Source organism: Convolutriloba macropyga, chromosome 14 (assembly GCF_964194025.1).
Source record: "Convolutriloba macropyga chromosome 14, txConMacr16.3, whole genome shotgun sequence".
Taxonomy (NCBI): Eukaryota; Metazoa; Xenacoelomorpha; order Acoela; family Convolutidae; genus Convolutriloba; species Convolutriloba macropyga.
This window is the reverse complement of record NC_134481.1, coordinates 29072604-29094516: the sequence shown is the minus strand read 5'-3', so window position 1 is coordinate 29094516 and position 21913 is coordinate 29072604. Positions and strand designations below refer to the sequence as shown.

Here is a 21913-nt window from a genome sequence, read left to right as displayed (position 1 = left end):
ATATCCGCTAAAAATCGCACTGTGAAACATCAAAATAAGTCCTTGAAAAATGACAACAATTCAAATCATTTATTCCAAATATTTACCTCAATATTCCACCGAAAAAGATACTAAAAGTCAGTGCGTGACACCTTTCCATTAGGGATATTTATTACACGTGAGTTCCTTTGACCTTAAACTAATTTAAAATAAAATTAAGTTTCTAAGCGCAAAAGTCATCTTATTGAGTGAGGTAAGTCACGTATGATCAAAAACTAATCACGCAAATGAGCTTAAAACGTTCGCTAAAGAAAGTGAGAAATGACTTTACACACGCAAATGCCGTTAGTGAAAGGAAGAAGTCATTAAAAATATTTTACTTTCTGAGTTTTGCTAAGTGAACAAATGTAAAACAAAGAAGAGCGTCAGGCGACGAAACGAAAAATACCAAGAGCACCGCAATATAGGCCCGCTAGTTTACAGCTTTGCAGCCATAACAAAGAAAAGGGACAACAGATATAGCATCGACAAAAACATCGAAAGGCTTTTAAAATACAAATCTAGAACACACAAGACTACTACCTGCTATAAAGCATATTAAAACGTTTTTAAAAACAAGCAAGCGATCATGTAGCAACAAGAGCAAACGCAGCAATTAAAAATTCAAGAAACTCTCTTAAAATCACTTAACTTCAAGTCAAAAACCATTAGCTACAAACCGGAACTGTTAAATAGAGGTACATAGTCTAATTGCAAATCCGATGAGATCTGAGTAGTAATACTATCTGCCATGTTACTGGAGGGGGGGGGGGGGGTCCGGACCCCCCCCCCCCCCTACAAGAACTCTCACCACCGAAAAACTGATTTTCTCTTAGTGAAAGCAAGTTTTTTGGTTAAGTTTCGCCAGCCTGAGAGAAGTTCTTGGATTAAGTTGGCTGGCGAAACTTAACCAAAAAACTTGCTTTCACTAAGAGAAAATCAGTTTTTCGGTGGTGAGAGTTCTTGTAGGGGGGGGGGGGGGGGTGTCCGGACCCCCCGCCCTCCAGTAACATGGCAGATATCCGCTGTTGAAATGTTCGCTGTATATAGAATTAGGTATTACCTAAGTTTTGAACTCTCACTAAATCTTTTTGGTGAAAACATAAAAAACCTAATATAAGACACCAGAAGCCTAAAATTTTTCAAAAAATTTCAAAAATTTTTTCGAAAATTTTTCAAAGTTTTTCAAAGTCCTAAAATGTTCTGAAATGGATTTTGCGCTATGAAAGAGCACTCAAAAGTGATTTTTTGTTGACTTCACTTTTTTCACCTAAGTAGTATAGGGGTCGAAACATATAAAAATTTGGAATTTTTTGAAAAAAATTTTAAGAATTTTTTGGAGTCCTAAAATGGTCTGAAATGGATTTTGCGCTATGAAAGAGCACTCAAAACTGATTTTTTGTTGACTTGAAAAAACTTCTCAGTTAATGTGTTTATTATAAAAGATAGAAAAATTTTCTTGAAAAAAGTCAATTTTTGTCAATTTTTTTATTTTCATACATAAAAGTAACTTTTGTTCATTTATTTATTTTTCTGTTTGAGAATCAGCATGACAACCATAGCGACAGTAGATTTGAAAAGCATTCATCAAATTTACGAACAAATAAAAGTCGACTATCCGGAATATAGTGAACGATTTGTATACTTTTTGGCAGCATGTCTTTATCTGGACCCCGAAATTAACTTGGAAATAGTTCTCAAGTTGAGACCATATGGTGGTCTTATAGGTATAGACAACTCTTCACTAGACACTTACCTGAAGTCTTATAAATTCCTTCGATTACATGCAATACTTCACGACGCTTCAGGGTTTATTGCAGAGCATAGTCAGAAAGGCCCTGGATATTCATACGTTTTACCTTGTCCAATCACAAACGCCTACATTGGTCACATGACTGGATTAATGTTTTGCCTCTTCGTGAAAACTTTTAAAAGGAATTTGTTTAATTTGCTGGAATGTTGAAGCCAGAAGTTGTTGTCTTAGATTTTGAAGGTTTTCGTCATAAGAAATCGGGTTTTATAATTAAGGAGTTATCGATTTGCTCAAACAACTACACAGACACAATCTTGTTCCTTCCACCAGTTTCTTACAACTCACTATCCGCTAGTGAGAGAAAATCTCATCAGTGGGTTAGTAGGTTCTTACACGGTTTGTCGTGGAATAGTGGCAATTATCCTTACTGGTTTATATCTCAAATTTTTATTGCAATTAAACTTCGATTTCCTTCAGGAAAGTTTTATGCTAAAGGGAAAGAGAAAACTGAATCACTGCAAACACTTCTACAGAAAGAAGTGATAGATTTGGATACCCTTTCATGCCCTAAGTTGAGGAAATTGTTTCCCCAATTAAACATTTTACTTGTGCTCTACACTCTCTTTACTTGCCTGAGAAACAAAAGAAAAGACATTGCGCTAAAAGAAAAGCACAGTTGTATTTCTATTGGCTAACATTGCCCGCCAATGAGCCGTCGAGTGGAGAAGGTAGCTCCTTCAGTTCTTCAAGTGAATTTATCTCCAAGTTTGACAGTATGCAGTTGCATAACGAATGATAATCAAATAAATCTATCTTTGGTCAGAGAGGAAAAAATAGAATCACGTGGTCAATCCATTCTGAGGAAACAACAGATTATTTGCAACTTATCGGAGGTTGAGACGCTGAAGAAATATCTTTCACTGCTCGAATATTTTCAAATGTACCATGTCTTTACAAGAGAAAATGAGAAGACTGAAACTAACCCCTTTACCTATGCACAAGTCGCCAACCCCAGTTCAAGTGAGCCTGGACGACGAAAGTCTCCCTGATGAAATCAAACAGGTAGTCAGCAAAGCAAACGTGGAGTCAATTGTCTACTACGCAAAGGATTCTGGCATGCAATCGAACTACAAAGTGACTTACAAGAAAGAAGACAAAGACTCTAGATATACTACATATGAATTTTTTATGATTGAGAGAGTTACTAACAAAATATTGAGCTAACACAAAAAACTGATGTTTTAATTCATTTTTGATCAAAACGTCTTTTCAAATGAGTGATAAAGAAGACCAGATAGATTCTCCTGCTGGAATAAGTTTGAATGATTTAGTTTTCAATGAAGAAAATCAAGAGAGAGGCTCATGGAAATTTTGTAACTCTAGATTACCACGATCAGAAGTAGTGTATTTTACTCAAATCGTAATAATACTGTTTCTAATTGGTGTGTCCTTGATCAAACTTGTGTTTTTTCATCTTGATTGTGAGGAGTCAACATTTTGGTTTTCATTGCTTTCATGCACAGTTGGCTACGCGCTTCCTAATCCGAAGCTATGAACAAGATAATTTCAACAAGCGATAGACTATTCATGGCTGTTTGTGGGCCATCATGCTGTGGTAAAACTGAGCTCATATTCCAAATGTTACTGAGAAACACCTTTTACCCAAAATTTAAGTCTATTTACTACTTCTATCAACATGAGCAACCAAAGTTCAGCTCTATAGAGCGTAACTTGAACATTTTTTTCACAAAGTTTTCTGGATTTGATTTCATTTCACAGCTGCAAAACTGTCTGCTTGTTTTTGACGATTCTTGCGAGGAAATTTTCAATGACAAAGAGTTTTCTAAACTCGCAACTGCTGGACGTCATAGAAATATTAGCGTCATTTACGTTAAACATAACTTATTCCAACAGAGTAAATGGTCAAGAACAATTGATCTCAACACAACCCACATCATTTTGTTCAAATCACCTAGAGATATACAGCAGATCACCTATATTGGCAAACAGTTAAACAACACAAGTTTTTTAAAAGAAAGCTACGAGTTAGCAACAAAATTACCCTTTGGACACTTACTCATCGACTTGGATCCAAAAACTTCAGACTCCTTGCGTTATTGTTCAAATATTGTACAACCAGGTCCTACAATTTTTTATCTACCTTCCTCCAAAGCGGTTATAACTAATTTGACAGATGAGAGAGAAAGAGTTATGTATGCTAAAGCAAATGCTCGAGATGTCTGATATTAATTTCAGAAAGTTCCTCAAAGAAGCACCAAATAGTTTTATAAATATTCTTTGTGAGTGTTTGCTCAATGTAATCAATGGCAATGTTCCAGTCAACAAACAGCTACTAAAAAATCAAGAGGACTCATTTCAGCAGTTATTATCAAAGGAAACAAGTCTGAAGAAAAAGCGATTTATTTTGACGAGAAAATCACAACTTATCAAGGCAATAGCATTCTCGTGCTATCTGGGCTGAGTGTTGGACTGGGGTCCGCAGTAGGCGTGCAAAATGGTGACGGATTTGTAGGAGACTCAGGAGATTTTGGAAGCCCCCAAAGATCCGCTAGGTTGTCGCATGCTTGCAAAACACCGAGCTGGTTCTCATAAAATGGTACACAGTCGCAATCGTATTTGTATATTAATTTTTTGGTTCCAATTGGTAAGTTCGATATATCATATTGTTCCAGAGGGTGCAAAAGTGTTGTTGGTGGTACAATTCCCCCTGATGTAATGAATCCACTACCAGTAGTTTCGGGTTTGTCGGGTAACTGAGCCATAAAATTGATGAATATTTTTTGGAAGCATGCAATGGTCGTGAGTTATCCACTCTTCTTTTTCATGAGAACGTTTTTGTTGTACAATTACTATGAAGTTTTCATGTACAGTTTGATAGATAATTGTGCGTTCACATGACAAATCGCTTTCTGACAAAATATGGTAAGACATTGCAATTGCTCTGGAAAATTCAGATGAACTGTTAAGTTATAATTGAAGTTAAACAACAATAACGAAAATTTTGAAAGATAAGGTTTCCTTGAAGCAAATACTAGTAATGTTGAAACGAAAAATTGAATCAAAAATGAATAGAGGTACAGTTATTTTAAAAAGACACTTGTTTGCAGTATTACAAGCATGAACTTGAATATAGAATTGAATGAAAATTTCAACAAGTATGTAGGTTGTTCAATGTCGTTAAAGCGTCAAGTTTTGGCACACGTGTGGGGGTTCACTTTATTGATCAAGTTAGTCTCTTGACACACCTAAGGTCATACATGTACTCTTCATTTTGGTTTTATCTGTAAGACCAAACATTAAAGTTGTATTGTTTCCAGACAAGACCACCCTGAAGTTAAGGCAGGCTCTAGTACCATGGGAATTTGTATGCATACATAGGATAAAGACATTTATGCATTTACCTACAGGACTAACGTACAAATACTGTTAACTCAATAGATCATATTTCTTATCAGTTAACCAATTCTATTTTTAGCGTGTAATTTCTAAAATTTTAGTGCACGAAATCATTGACACGGTTTTTCTTGAAGCAAAACAGTTAGTTGAATATATTGAATAAGAAACACAAAAATGCCTTTTACAGCGGAGACAGACGCTGAGTTTGGAGACGCTCATTTTGACGTTTCCAAAAGTGAAAAACGTTTGATCCGAGCAACAGTGAAAACTTATGACAAAACAGGAACTTATATCTTCCTAAAGTTGTTCAAAAAAGTTGGTCAAGAGTTTGAACTTCAACAGAGAATAACACTGACTTTAGAAGAGTTTGAAAAATTATCGAAAAAGAACGGAAAAATTCGTTCTGCTGCTAACGACAACACTGAAAACGATTCTACTCTGAAAGCTCCCTCTGCAAAGAAACCTAAATTAAAACAAAAAGACGACGAACACGAATTCTCTGAATAATTCGAAGAGCTCAATTGAAAATGGTAGAAGCTATGTATGAACGTTCACCTGGTTACTTCAAGCAATTTCAAAAAAATTTCAGGTTTTTTATCACTGAAGAGAAACCAAAATCAACGTTTGCTAAAGTTTCAGCCATATGCATGCACACTGATAGCCTTTTTTGTGGAGTTTTACCTGCTAATCATTATCATGTTTTGTTTGATGTGTCAGATGTTACTACAGATTTCTTAAAAAAAACTAAACTTTGTTCTGTTCCATGCTTATTTACAACTTTCAATTGTTTATTCTCAAATGGCAAGGACTTGGAGACAATCGGTATGGTTTTCGAAAAATTGAAGCTAGCTGTGGAATACAATGGTCTAACGTTACAGACGAAGGGAGACACTACAAACATTCAAAAACGTTTACCCAATTTGGTCAATGGCGTTGGCTGCAAAACTCTTCGGACAGTTGGAAGTACTGCTTTCAAAACTCTAGAAAATAGTGTTGAGAAAAAATCAAACCAACAATTGCAAACTGACCGATTGTCTACTGAAACTCTTAAGAGATTTGAGAAAATTTTGCATGGTCCTCATTCTGGTGCTTTCTGTCAAATAATGGATATCTTTGTGAGTGGTTATGGAAAATTGGATATTGACAATGATGTTTTGTGTGTTCGCTTAGTTTATGAAGAAAAAATAAAGTTTTGAAAAAAAATTTATTTCAATACAAAAGTTAGTAATGTTAGAGCATCATATGAAGCGTGAAACGTATCAAATCAACATCACTCATCTTTACAAATTCTTTTTCATCAAAAAGGTAATGAGCAATATAAATGCAAAATAAGCCACACAATATTGAGTTTGGTTTTTGAATTGGTTGGTTTCTAAGCAATTCAAACACAGTTTGAATATTACCAGCAGAGGAAGCAAGTCTGTTGTGTAAATGTTTATATGAAGTTAGATTTTGTCCCAGTGGATCTGCAAAAATATATTTTCCGTTTTTCCGACAAATAATTGTCCAATGTGTTCCAATTGTTTGAGAAGTTGATACATTTACTATAATGAAGCTGTTCTGAGATAGGCTAAGCGGAAAATTATCAGCAGCAAATACACCATGAAATTTATGCTTTAACAATTTACATCGTTGAACGAGGTTGTTTATTTCATCTTCATCCATCAGTTTGTGAGAATATGATTTTTTGAAACTCTCCGAGCAGAGTCAATGAAAATTGTGCTAGCTTTTTCACCAATTATAAAAATTTCAATGTTGCTTGGTAAGGCCGCTGAAAACTTAAGTTCAATTGAAATTGAACAATTGGTGAGTTCGGGGTGAATAAAATCATGTGACGCCTGCTGAGTGCTGGTGAGATCAAACACCATAATAAAATGGTTAGGGTATTCAGACAAACTTATTCCATGTCCATTGTCAATATAGGCTAAATCTGACATTGTGTTGAAGTACAAGCGTTTTACGTCAGCTGTATTTATGGGGCTGTCTGCAACGGGGAGTCCATTTCGATAAATACATATCTGCTCCAGATTAAATTTACGAAAGTGAAAAGGATTGAGTTGTTTGCTTCCTAAGAAAGCTTCATTAGTGTTAAGACAAATGGCAAGACGTCGAATAGGCTCCCTGCTAAAAACATCTTCCTGTTTCCAACTTTGCAAACCAGTAGAAGCCAGAAATGTTTTTGTTATAGTTTCCAAGTAAGGATAGGACGCTGGGCTTGTTAGTAAAGTTTTTTCAATGGCAGAAACGACGTCGTCGTTCAATGTCATTTTTCTCACATACAAATTAGCTTCTATAATTTTTACTTTGTATGATTTTCCAGCATCGTCAGATATTACAACAAAATCATCTATTGATCTTCGAAAGGAAATTCGCAATGTGACTCCACTCAAAAGATGTCGATCACATGTAAAAAAATCTACTGCCACTTTTCCATAAAAAGTACATTCAGCAGATTGTCTAACCAAAGTTTTTCGTCTGTTAACTTCAGCTGTTGCTATCGCTCCAGGATTATCCTCGTACGAATAACCTTGGCAAGCCAACCAAGTAGCCTTTGCGTCTTTGTTGTGAGAAAATTCAGTTTCAATGAAACTTTTGTGAGCATAATTTCCATTTGCATTTGAAATTTTCAGTCCGTTGGCAGATACTGTACAGTCAGAAAAGAGTGAATGTAAAACATTATTACAAAAGTAAGGAGCGTCTGTTTTGGTTACATCTGCTGCAGCTCCAGCATCATATTTTAAGTCAGCTTCAGAAGCCTGAACTATCTTGCATTTGATTTCCAGGAAGATTTTTTGCAGATCAATAAAATTATTTCTGTCTCCAGCAACCTCAAACTCAAGCATGGGTCCGTTAGGACTGTAAACTGGCCCTACTTTTTGACAAAAGCTCCCATCAAAAGTTACAAGAAGCGCTGGTTTTTCGAATAAATCCAAGGAACTATGTGTTGCCTCTGTTGGTAACATATTACCGATCATCTTTAACTTTGGCAAAGAAATCCGACCGACTTCTCTTTGGCTGTTTGTATTTTGAAATGACTACTTTTCTTTTTTTGCTACTTTTTCTCGCTTTTGAACCTGAACGTTTAGATCGTCTACGATTCATTCGTCTTTGTCTCATTCGCAGTGCCAATGAGCCTCCTGTTTGCTTTTTGACTGTATTTGATATCGTGTTTTTCAGCGCTTGCTTTGGAGATTTTTTTTTACTGACAACGTCCATTAACTCTGGTACGCTCTGTAACAGAAGTTCTTTTCCAACTCGTTTTGCTGCTGGTAAAATAAATTTTCTTGCAATAGGTAGAGCGATTCTTCCGATACCACTTGCTAAAGCTCCAAAGCCGCTACCTCTTTGCCTATAGTGCCCAGAAAAATAAGGCAATGCAGATGCTTGATTGGTGTAGTATGAATCCATTGCTTTTACTCGCCAAATTTTTTAAACTGTAACGTCAAAATGACTTTTCCGGTCCCTGAAAAAGGGACTAATTGACCTGTTTCGGTGCGTAGTTCTATAGAAATTGACTGAATCGTATTTGAAAGAAGTTTTTTGTAGTCCAAATTCGAAAAAACTATTCTGTGTGTTGGTTCAAGCTCGCAGACGCTACCGTTTTTCAATCGTTGTTTTGAATCAATGACTCGTAATAAAGGTGCTTTCGCATCGCCCACGTATTGATACTCAATAATGTTTGTATAAATGAATATCAAATGTTTCCCGGCGCACAGATCAGCTGGAAAGTCACCCATAAAAGCTTTAGTATCATCTTTTTTCATCAGTTTATTTGCAATTGTGTCCATTTTATAACCAATGTGTGTTCCTCGTCCATCAGGAGTGCCCTTGAAACCAATAATGCTAGGAATTTCATCGCTTGGAAACGTAATTCCCTCGTATTTTCCAAAGACAATTTCAAATTTACCGGAACTTTTAATTTCTCTGAAAGAAAAATTTGGTAAACCAACAGTTCTTTTAATGGTAGCTAACAACTGTGGCACAGTATCAAAAGTTCCTGGCATGAAAGCTAATCGCTCGCCGTTGTATGGACGTGATATGACATTGGCTCCAGAGCTATTCCGTTGGTGATCTTCTAATCCACTTAAACTGTAAGAAATTAGGACTCCGTTTGTGATGTGCTCTATTTTTGTTGGAAAAATAATTTCACTCAAAGCTACTCTCCAGTCTCCTGACAGTTGTATTTCATCATTGAAAAAATTCCTGAATGAAGCTAATGTGTTTTGATCGAAGATCTCCATCGAAGCGGAGGAGATTACATGTACCGTAAATTCATCTTCAAAACGTTTATTTGCCATTTTGCACAGGCGACTCTCGAACTAATTGGAGTTCGGGTTGATAGAATTTACCCTGAATAATTTCCTTATTGTTATCGATAAGAGAATACGTTGGAGGGTTCAATGTTGGGACAGACAAAATTTCAAAAACCTCGTCTGTAAATGACTGTTTGTAGCCCTTTCCAAACGTCTCTTCTTTTTTCAGTATTCGTACAAGATCGCCGACAAAAAATTTTGGTTTTTGAGAATATGTTGTATTCGCAATCAACGATACCAGTCGCGGAACGTCTTTTTTTGTGACTTTGTTTGGAGCAAGATTGATTGTTCGATTAACTCTAGAATTGATAGTTTTAACAAATGAATCCAGTTTATCTAGATATGAATAGGTCCACTTTTCTTCTAAATATCTGTATATTATATTTTTGAGGGAACGTATATTTCTTTCAGCAAAAGCAGACTTTTTCTCACTGAACGTACTGTATAAATGAATTCCGCGTTTATTGCAGAGGGCTTTGAAAGCACCGAGGAACTCTGTACCATCATCGACCCAAACTTTTTTAGGTTGCTTATGCTTGATCATCTTTTTGAAAGCCTCTGCAGTTTCTGTAGCATATTTTGTTTTTAGTGGTTCAACTCTGAGATATCTTGACAGACAGTCAACTGCAACAAGAAGGTATTTTACACCACTGTTGTACTTTGCAAGTTTATCAACAAATGCTAGATCTACGGACCAGATCTCATTTAGGTCGTTAACAATTACTTTAAGCCTTGGAAATCTGAGGCGACGTGAACGATATTTGGTGAAGGATGGTTTCGTTTCCAGATACATTTTTACTTTTTTCATTGATATTTTACTCAAATTTTGCAGTCGTTTTGCGTTTCCAAATGACGCAGGTCCTTTTAAATAGAGGTTATCAAGTTTCTTCACATCATCTATAGAAAGCCCAGTCTTTTCTACTCGTGTCTTCGTCTGTCTTTTTTTTGCTCTCATCGACTTTTGGCTTTGCACTTTTTTCTTTTGTCTCAGATCTTCCTCTTGGTTGTTTTTGTTGCTGTTTCTTTTGTTTTCGAGTCGGTTGTTCTTCCTCTTCTTCGCTGTAAAACTCATCGAGAACTTTTTTTGCATGTGTATTGTAAACCAAGTGGGCTGCTATATCAAGTTCACTCAATATTTTGGAATACTTTTGAACGTCAATTTTTTTGGTAGGTTGTTGTAAATTGTACAAGAAATTTGTCACCTTCACTCCTTGAGGTTGATCTTCAATATGGAGAACATTATTCTCTTCACTAATAGAAACAGTATCGGAATCAAAAATTTTTTTCAGGATTATTGCAGCTCTTTTTGTTTTATTTTCATCCATTAGTTTTAGTTCCAGCATTATTGAGTCAAAGGCTGAGTCTTTCCGTTTTTTCACTACAGGTTCGATTTCACTGTCATCACTAACAAATGATTCTGATTTTACATCATCTCGATCACTTGTTCCATCACCGACACTCCTTGTTCTCATGACCAGTCTATCAGTGCTTGTGTCAGCATCTTTTTTTCCACTTCTCTGCTCAAAGTTTGGATTAGATCTTTGTAGGAGCGATAACTGAGTGGCTTTTTGTTGATATATTGGATTATCAAAAATTTCTTCCTTGGTTGGATTTTTTGATATGAACATTCTCTTGGGAATCAAAACGAATTCTTCTGCATGCATTATTTGACTTTTAAGTAAAGATAGCACGAGAATGCTATTGCCTTGATAAGTTGTGATTTTCTCGTCAAAATAAATCGCTTTTTCTTCAGACTTGTTTCCTTTGATAATAACTGCTGAAATGAGTCCTCTTGATTTTTTAGTAGCTGTTTGTTGACTGGAACATTGCCATTGATTACATTGAGCAAACACTCACAAAGAATATTTATAAAACTATTTGGTGCTTCTTTGAGGAACTTTCTGAAATTAATATCAGACATCTCGAGCATTTGCTTTAGCATACATAACTCTTTCTCTCTCATCTGTCAAATTAGTTATAACCGCTTTGGAGGAAGGTAGATAAAAAATTGTAGGACCTGGTTGTACAATATTTGAACAATAACGCAAGGAGTCTGAAGTTTTTGGATCCAAGTCGATGAGTAAGTGTCCAAAGGGTAATTTTGTTGCTAACTCGTAGCTTTCTTTTAAAAAACTTGTGTTGTTTAACTGTTTGCCAATATAGGTGATCTGCTGTATATCTCTAGGTGATTTGAACAAAATGATGTGGGTTGTGTTGAGATCAATTGTTCTTGACCATTTACTCTGTTGGAATAAGTTATGTTTAACGTAAATGACGCTAATATTTCTATGACGTCCAGCAGTTGCGAGTTTAGAAAACTCTTTGTCATTGAAAATTTCCTCGCAAGAATCGTCAAAAACAAGCAGACAGTTTTGCAGCTGTGAAATGAAATCAAATCCAGAAAACTTTGTGAAAAAAATGTTCAAGTTACGCTCTATAGAGCTGAACTTTGGTTGCTCATGTTGATAGAAGTAGTAAATAGATTTAAATTTTGGGTAAAAGGTGTTTCTCAGTAACATTTGGAATATGAGCTCAGTTTTACCACAGCATGATGGCCCACAAACAGCCATGAATAGTCTATCGCTTGTTGAAATTATCTTGTTCATAGCTTCGGATTAGGAAGCGCGTAGCCAACTGTGCATGAAAGCAATGAAAACCAAAATGTTGACTCCTCACAATCAAGATGAAAAAACACAAGTTTGATCAAGGACACACCAATAAGAAACAGTATTATTACGATTTGAGTAAAATACACTACTTCTGATCGTGGTAATCTAGAGTTACAAAATTTCCATGAGCCTCTCTCTTGATTTTCTTCATTGAAAACTAAATCATTCAAACCTATTCCAGCAGGAGAATCTATCTGGTCTTCTTTATCACTCATTTGAAAAGACGTTTTGATCAAAAATGAATTAAAACATCAGTTTTTTGTGTTAGCTCAATATTTTGTTAGTAACTCTCTCAATCATAAAAAATTCATATGTAGTATATCTAGAGTCTTTGTCTTCTTTCTTGTAAGTCACTTTGTAGTTCGATTGCATGCCAGAATCCTTTGCGTAGTAGACAATTGACTCCACGTTTGCTTTGCTGACTACCTGTTTGATTTCATCAGGGAGACTTTCGTCGTCCAGGCTCACTTGAACTGGGGTTGGCGACTTGTGCATAGGTAAAGGGGTTAGTTTCAGTCTTCTCATTTTCTCTTGTAAAGACATGGTACATTTGAAAATATTCGAGCAGTGAAAGATATTTCTTCAGCGTCTCAACCTCCGATAAGTTGCAAATAATCTGTTGTTTCCTCAGAATGGATTGACCACGTGATTCTATTTTTTCCTCTCTGACCAAAGATAGATTTATTTGATTATCATTCGTTATGCAACTGCATACTGTCAAACTTGGAGATAAATTCACTTGAAGAACTGAAGGAGCTACCTTCTCCACTCGACGGCTCATTGGCGGGCAATGTTAGCCAATAGAAATACAACTGTGCTTTTCTTTTAGCGCAATGTCTTTTCTTTTGTTTCTCAGGCAAGTAAAGAGAGTGTAGAGCACAAGTAAAATGTTTAATTGGGGAAACAATTTCCTCAACTTAGGGCATGAAAGGGTATCCAAATCTATCACTTCTTTCTGTAGAAGTGTTTGCAGTGATTCAGTTTTCTCTTTCCCTTTAGCATAAAACTTTCCTGAAGGAAATCGAAGTTTAATTGCAATAAAAATTTGAGATATAAACCAGTAAGGATAATTGCCACTATTCCACAACAAACCGTGTAAGAACCTACTAACCCACTGATGAGATTTTCTCTCACTAGCGGATAGTGAGTTATAAGAAACTGGTGGAAGGAACAAGATTGTGTCTGTGTAGTTGTTTGAGCAAATCGATAACTCCTTAATTATAAAACCCGATTTCTTATGACGAAAACCTTCAAAATCTAAGACAACAACTTCTGGCTTCAACATTCCAGCAAGTTAAACAAATTCCTTTTAAAAGTTTTCACGAAGAGGCAAAACATTAATCCAGTCATGTGACCAATGTAGGCGTTTGTGATTGGACAAGGTAAAACGTATGAATATCCAGGGCCTTTCTGACTATGCTCTGCAATAAACCCTGAAGCGTCGTGAAGTATTGCATGTAATCGAAGGAATTTATAAGACTTCAGGTAAGTGTCTAGTGAAGAGTTGTCTATACCTATAAGACCACCATATGGTCTCAACTTGAGAACTATTTCCAAGTTAATTTCGGGGTCCAGATAAAGACATGCTGCCAAAAAGTATACAAATCGTTCACTATATTCCGGATAGTCGACTTTTATTTGTTCGTAAATTTGATGAATGCTTTTCAAATCTACTGTCGCTATGGTTGTCATGCTGATTCTCAAACAGAAAAATAAATAAATGAACAAAAGTTACTTTTATGTATGAAAATAAAAAAATTGACAAAAATTGACTTTTTTCAAGAAAATTTTTCTATCTTTTATAATAAACACATTAACTGAGAAGTTTTTTCAAGTCAACAAAAAATCAGTTTTGAGTGCTCTTTCATAGCGCAAAATCCATTTCAGACCATTTTAGGACTCCAAAAAATTCTTAAAATTTTTTTCAAAAAATTCCAAATTTTTATATGTTTCGACCCCTATACTACTTAGGTGAAAAAAGTGAAGTCAACAAAAAATCACTTTTGAGTGCTCTTTCATAGCGCAAAATCCATTTCAGAACATTTTAGGACTTTGAAAAACTTTGAAAAATTTTCGAAAAAATTTTTGAAATTTTTTGAAAAATTTTAGGCTTCTGGTCTCTTATATTAGGTTTTTTATGTTTTCACCAAAAAGATTTAGTGAGAGTTCAAAACTTAGGTAATACCTAATTCTATATACAGCGAACATTTCAACAGCGGATATCTGCCATGTTACTGGAGGGCGGGGGGTCCGGACACCCCCCCTACAAGAACTCTCACCACCGAAAAACTGATTTTCTCTTAGTGAAAGCAAGTTTTTTGGTTAAGTTTCGCCAGCCAACTTAACCCAAGAACTTCTCTCAGGCTGGCGAAACTTAACCAAAAAACTTGCTTTCACTAAGAGAAAATCAGTTTTTCGGTGGTGAGAGTTCTTGTAGGGGGGGGGGGTCCGGACCCCCCCCCCCCCTCCAGTAACATGGCAGATAGTATTACTACTGATCTGTCAAAAAACCTGATACTAAGAGAATATAAAATAGATTGAACAGCACAGTAAAAAAAGTGCAATTTTTTAAAAACAAATTTTAAAAAGAAAAAGAACATTAGCAACTGATTGAAAACATAAAATAACTTCAATTTTGTTGCACTATAAATTCTATGATACATGTCATTACTGGGTATAGGTAACAAGACCAACAAGCAGGCAAAACCCAAAAAAAACTTTAAAATCATTCGTTAAAACCGTTATGCATGGAAGAAAAACAATCCTGCTATTTTCGAAAACAAGTAGTTTCATATTTGTTAAGATTGATTTAAACCACTAAATAGTTTCAATTAAGGTTTATAAGATAGCCGGTAAGAAACGCAATTAATACCGAGCCGGTAAAAAAAGAGCTATAAACCGAACCGGTAAGAAAGAGCTATAAAACAAAGCCAGAACATAAGTATGATAATTTTTGAAAGCAAAGTCCCTAAAAGCCTAACTTTGAACCGATACGGTTAAATAGCTTCATTTATACCCCATCTTAGAGCTAAGAAAGCATGTCATGAATGACATTAATTGGTAGGACAACAATAATTATGAAAACGGGCAAAACTTAAAAACCTGAACATTTTTGAAAAAAGTGATGTCACGGTTTATAAAACCGTTAGTTATATATTCGAACCATTAAATAGCTTAATTTACGCCTCATTCCGATTACGTAGCCAATGAGACCGGCCATTACATTATGTCTAATCAGACTCCCAATTAGACCATCCAATATTGACATAACGTGAGTGAGAGGACAACAAAAATAATTCGAAACATAGCCGGCAGATTGCCGGAAAATAGCTGCCGTTGATTCCCATAACTCTAATTGTGATTGAAAGAAAAGAAAATATCAACAAAAATTGATTTTTGTATAAAAACATTTTAAGTGCGATTTATTTTGATGTCATTTCGTAATTGAACATACTCCTGTCTCTCAGTGAGACGCTACAGGGTCTAGTATCAATACCAATAAGCATTATAGAAAGTAACTAAAACTTATGAGAACAAAGTTCAAGTACCGGGCATCTAAAAATGGGCTTTATGGGTTTATACCATTTCTATTTTTGACTTCGATTTTTTTTATACTGACTCTCTTCATTTTGAATTGCTTTGCTGAGCAGCTGTTGTTTAAAAGGACATTGAGCAGAATGACAGAAGAGTGAAACTAGCCTAGAGAAGTCAAAAAGATTTCACGCAAAATGTCGAAAAAGCGGCAAAATGGGTAACGACGAAGTTTGACGATAAAGTTTAACGAAGTAAAAAAAAATAGGCGCGCTACAGTAGCCGGCTGAGAAGATGAGGGCGGCTATTAAACATAAACCGACTAACGTCGGAAAAACTGCTCTCGAATGACAGGCTGCGCAATTTAACTCAGGGGCTGTAACCTCGATAACATTTTCTTAATAGCAGCGAGAATATCAGTTGACGGTATGATTCGAACCCCGACCTCCGGAGTCTGATTCCGTCACCTCGACGGAGGTATTTGTCATCGAATCTCTAACAATAGGTTTTGTTTGAACAACAAACTTATTCCGGAGTCAATTGAAATCACTCAAAAATCAAGAAGTGCGAGAAAAAGACACTTGCGAACTCAACGATTATAGTAGAAAAGCGCAAAACGGTCTAGCAAAAAAATTTTTTCGAGCTAATAAAAATCGGGGAAAACTCAGAATGATTTTTGAAAACACGTAAAGACAAACATCATATCAAACGAAACCGTTAAAAAAATCAATTATACCTTTTTACTTTTTCAATGAGAGACTAAGACTAATTAATAAGACTAAGAGACAGGGCAAAAAATGACAACGGTGAAAACTTACTATAAAAATTCAGTATGATTCTTAAAAATTAGAATCGAAGTCCGCTAGCTGCCATTTGATTAATTTAAAAAATAAAAATATGCAGCAATTGAACACATGTGGCACTTTTAAAAATACTGGTGCCAAAAAATCATCCTAAAAACAGTTGTCAAATTGCCGCACTTAAAAAAATTTTCTCTCAAAAATTGAAATTTTGTTCACTATTTTCTCACTGCATTTTGAAAGCAGTTAGAAAAAATTTTATGACTGCTCCCTTTTCTAATTTAACGTGACTAAAATCTTTACTCCAATTTGCCTTCTCATTGACAAAAGTGTGAACAGATCGTTAAAACAAGACAGCGCCTCAATATAATTAAATTATTTGAATTACAAGAAGAAAACCAACAGAGGCAAATACTAGCTCGTTATCGCGGCTATTAAAAATATAGTTTTAAAAATTCAACACCATTTTTCTTCCAAAGACAAGAAATCGTTTCTGCACAATTTCTGAATTCAGTTTGCATCAAGTTTGTTTTTGAATTATATAACGTGTAATACTCTCCACAAACAATTATGATTAGCATACAAACTTTCACCCCGTAACGACGAAATAACGGATAGGAAACGGAATCTTACCTTAGATTAGTTAAAACCAGCAAATTTATATATGCAGCGCAAAACTAAAAGAAGTGGTAAGTAGCTTTATCATACTTTTATCGAGACGTGATGTTTGAGCGGTCGTTGAAGTCACGCTGTTAACGTTGGAGAAATTAGTCGAACTCTCTAATTCTTCAGTTTCTTCAACATCTGGGATAAGTCCTGCATCGGAATGTTCGTCGTCGACAATAGGTAAACCACCCATTTCGTCTGACAAAGTAGGTGGCACATCTAAAAAAGTATACTTGCCATACAAAAATCTTCAGCTAGTAGACTCAAGTAATAATAGGAAGATAGTCACCTGTGGTAAGAACAGATGCAAGTCCTCGCCTTGACACTGCCTCATTTGGACAAAACTGCAATCGGTGGGTAAAAAAATTTGCGAGATCTCGAAAGATGTTGCGGCAGCAGCTAAAAGCACGAAACATGGTCAGCATTTTCATAGACGACTACAATCAAGTCTTGACCAGACACCTATGATTAAGCATGATTTGCAAAGACACATTTTGATTATTCTATTTCCTCTCGGAGAGTACGTACAATCTATACCCCAATCAAAATTTAATTTACAGAAAATGATTTTCAGAAAATAACCATGACCCAGAAGTGAACGCATCATTGCTTGCAACGTCCTTGAAACAAACGTGATGTTAAATTTAGTCTAAAGCTGGCAAAACCTCTCAATGCTACTAACATACAGCGAATGCCGTGAAAATTGATCTTCATGTTTGACACCAGCAAAAACAATAGCATCGGGTCATTTTGATAATCTTACGTTCGAATATGTTGAAATCAGTCGAATAATCTTACCTGCACTCAAGCAACACAACAGCATCATTTTTGAGAAGTTCTAATAGCGAAGGTGGACACTCAGATTTGAGAAAGCTGAGCAGAGCTGGAAGAGTGAGTGTTTGGTGACCAGGTAAGCTTATGCCTAAGTCTGTTGGCGTGAAGCAAGCATCGATGTCACCACTTTCTGCTTCATTCATTCCTGAATTGACAATTTTGACATAATGTAAACTTCTGATGCTATATATAACGAACAAGAACAACGAACAAAATAGACAATCTTATAGCGTTCTTTATATTATAATCTATCACTGCAGAGAAGAAGGAACTGTCATTTAAAAAAAGGGTCAATTAAGAGAAAGCCCCTTCCCTAAAAGGGTAGTCGGTCAACTCGGGGGCAGCAAGTCAACTCCTATGTGTATTTATAAATTCTGACAGTAGTCAAAACGCGAAGCATCAGATGCAAGAGATAACGAAAATAAAGCATCAGAATTATAAACAAAATAGATATGGTAAATAGCAGTTAAAGTATAATGTGTAGTGATTTTGAATCAAGATTAGAAAAAATATAGAGCAATTAGCACAAAAGCCTCCCTTCCTCTACAATGGTTCCTATTGACGCTTCTACTGCAGGGCGCCGGCGCATGGAGCACGAGCCAGGGTGGCAGAGTATGGAGCTACGCAAAAGAGCGAAACTTAATTTTGTCCTTATGTACGTGATCACGTCCGAATATGAATCTTCTTTCTTATCGCTGACCCTGGAAGCCAATATCTGTATGGCTTTTGATGCTGAGGGACCAGCTCCTCCTGTACACCAGAAGATTAACGGACAGAAGGCGGCTTTCTCGACACCGATTATCCTCAGTTCGTATTTCAGCCTCTTGATGGACTCGTGATATTTGTAGGCATCCGGTATGCCTACAGATTAAACACGGATTAAACACTTTCGCATCAAAGAACGTTCTGCTGAAGCCTGAATCGAAGAAACCATTAGCTTTGATATCTAGTCGAGCGTCGTTATCAATAGTGGTAGTTCTATTTGCGAAGGTTTCCCCTTGCAAACACTGAAGACAGCGCTCTACTTCGAAATCTTCGCAGACCTCATTGAGCAGGTCGGCAAACGATTCACGGAGGTCATTGTGTCTTATGTGCGTATAGCCACCTCTTGGACGATAAAGAGCATGCGCTACATTGAAGTTTTCTCCAAATGCGCATCTTAATGGCAATTTTAGTAGTAGTAGTAGTAGTAGTAGTAGTAGTAGTAGTAGTAGTAGTAGTAGTAGTAGTAGTAGTAGTTCAGGCTTCTGCAATGCACGGGTTGAAGCACCCTTGTTGATCGTTATAAATGAGATATTTTCGAAATGAGTTACAGTTTTTGCACAGGCAGCAAATTCTCCAAGTGCACATGTCAATTTCGTTAAAACTTCTAAAAAAGAAGAAGAAGATACGTGATCTCATTACGTGATCCCATCCATATCTCAGAGCAATTCCATCCCTAAACTCTCCCTTGGTTAAATCAAAATGATATCTTTTCAATGGAAGTGCGTTTAGCCAGCATCATGCTCCTTTTTCCACAGCCAAATCTAGAGAATATGCCTCTTTATCATTGATGAGATCTCTGATTGCCAACTTTTTCGTTCGAGCTTGTTCCTGTTTTTCTTTTCTGATTTTCTGAAGGACTTTTTCCTGATGAAACTCTGATCAATAGCGTTAAGATTCTGTAACGGCTCACAAATCCGAATAGATCTTTCATATTCGTTTGTCCTGTTTTGAGGAAGAAGAATGCTTAGCCCACCCTCTTTAAGAGGAAGAGAAATCCTTCCGGTATCTTTCATTGAAAGAGGGATGATTCAACATTGAAGGTATAAGATTTCTTTCAGTTATTTTTTCGGGTACCCCAGCAGATTGTTGGCGTGTGGTGAAGACCTAGCAACAAAAGTCAATTTGTGTTGCAATCCGTTCGTAAATGATTTGTACACATTCTGAGGGGACACCTTACTATGTTTGGCAAGCTTCTCAAGCATGGTAGAGTAGTTCACTGACTTTTCTTTCAGAAAATTATTACAACTTTCATCGGAGACTATAACTGAACCCAAAACTCGATGACCTTCAATAACATCAACATCTAATTCCGAAAAATTTTCGTTCGCCTTCTGAACAAACTCAAGTTTTGTAATTAGATGACATTTGATCGCATTATAACCGAATGCACCGCCATGTTAATAGAACTCATCTAGCACGATTTGCAGTGATTCAAAGCTACCGGCCACATTACGGTCATCTGCGGCGTACCACTTATGAGTCAAATTTTTCTCTTCGAGCAGGAGAGGAAGTGTAGCAACTCCGTCTATTGCCATGGCTATTGGATTACCTTGTGCTCTTCTTTATTGAGACTTGATTATCTTTTTTATCAATGAAGAGGTCCGATGGGGTCTTATACGAGTTTCTGATTGCTGTATAAATTGAGGGACAAGGCTTTCTGATGTTTTTATAGCCAGATCTCTACTCAAGCTATTAAACGCGTTCCTGGCATCCATAAGTAGAATCCATTCAGTAGATGTTCAAGAAAGAGCCACGGGAGTATATGGATAGCGTGTTTGAAGCCACTCTTTTGTCCAAGGCACATCTGTACGTTTCCCCCAAGTAATTGGAGATCTCGTTTACGCACTTCACTATACTTCCACCTATAATTTGTCTTAAGAACTCGCCAATGCCAATTGGTCGAACCCCAGGGCATTTATTTAGTGCACTCAGACGACAAGCGTTACAAGAATTCAAGCAATTTAATTCTTTGGTTGCAATTCTGATTGCATGTTTGGACACTGTTTTGCAAAGATCAATTGAAGATGATTTGTATAGTGTCAAAAGTTGTCTCAATTCGCCTGCTTCAAAGCCGGATGGGCCATGGCTGCCATTTGTTTTCATTGTGGCGCGTTTTATTTCAGGGTCAATAATTTTTTTTTCAAAAATAGAAGGATGGAACGGCAAATACCGATTTTCAGGTCAGTTACTACGCATTTAACATCAACTTTCTGACTACATGGATGCTTTTCTTGTAGAAGAGTGAGTACGGTGCAGTTTTTTCCTTTCATAGTAACTTTATCGGATGTTGATAGCACACCGACAGTTGCATTGTCTGAAAGACGTCATAAAGCAATCGATATCTTACCAGACTCCATTCGTATGTCAAAAGTTTAAATTCATCCACTTTTGTTTCCATTTAATTTCCTTAAGCCTTCCTGAAGTGCCTTGGCCTCAATAAAAAGGTCGTTGAATTTACACCTGATTAACAGATCGAGCCTTCTAGACAAAGTTTATGTGATTGAAGCATCTTTTTTTTTTGGATCTTGCGAGAAGTGAATGCGGCATTATCATTGTGCAAATCATAGCGCATCCACTCTGAGGCCTATCTTCAAATGTCTTGGTAAGAATGATGTTCATAACATCTGCAACTTTGAAACCTACTTTTTTTGCTAATGGTAAAGAAGATTGGTTTCCAGTGAAGCATTTCATTGTATATTTTACAAAGTGTTTCTATTTGTCCTTCTTGAGAATTTTTCTAAAATTCGCATGGTTCCGGGGGTGTCTCAATTGAGGGTGTTGGGTCTTGTTTACCTGTTTCGTGAGGGTCAATTTTTGCATGTTCACTGCAGTGTTTGCAAATGAAATTTGGATGGTGATCGTTTTTAGTCGACAAGCCGCTGCATTTGATAGGCATATATGTACCGCAACCGTAGGAGCAAACTCCGCGTCCCCGGAGGTGTATAGAACAATTATATGAATGAGTTTGAGTATCTTACATTGCCAGAGGGAGGTTGTTCACCGAGTGTAGATTATTGATAAAGATGAATATAACTATGCCTAAAATTCATTGCAAAAGGATATCACACTATGTTGATACAAAGTAAACAAATGGTTACCGTAGAAAAAGAAATGAATTCCATCGCGACAAAAAGCAGACTTGCTGAA

At 36.3% G+C, this 21913-nt stretch overlaps 2 protein-coding genes across 2 annotated transcripts in view; one reads left to right on the top strand and one right to left on the bottom strand.

The window, feature by feature from the left end:
- Positions 1 to 21913, top strand: part of LOC142353214 (uncharacterized) — a 712302-nt gene that overhangs the window by 393839 nt on the left and 296550 nt on the right. The gene's annotated exons all lie outside the window — the stretch shown is intronic.
- LOC142353212 (uncharacterized) overlaps positions 1 to 21913 on the bottom strand; it is a 276576-nt gene that overhangs the window by 6734 nt on the left and 247929 nt on the right. Inside the window, exons 2-4 of the mRNA XM_075405441.1 lie at positions 17966 to 18148; positions 17457 to 17566; positions 17210 to 17386 (exon numbers count right to left, since the gene is read on the bottom strand). Of these exons, the coding sequence (XP_075261556.1) occupies positions 17210 to 17386; positions 17457 to 17566; positions 17966 to 18144 (466 nt within the window). The 5' untranslated portion in view covers positions 18145 to 18148. The remainder of the gene's footprint in view (positions 1 to 17209; positions 17387 to 17456; positions 17567 to 17965; positions 18149 to 21913) is intronic.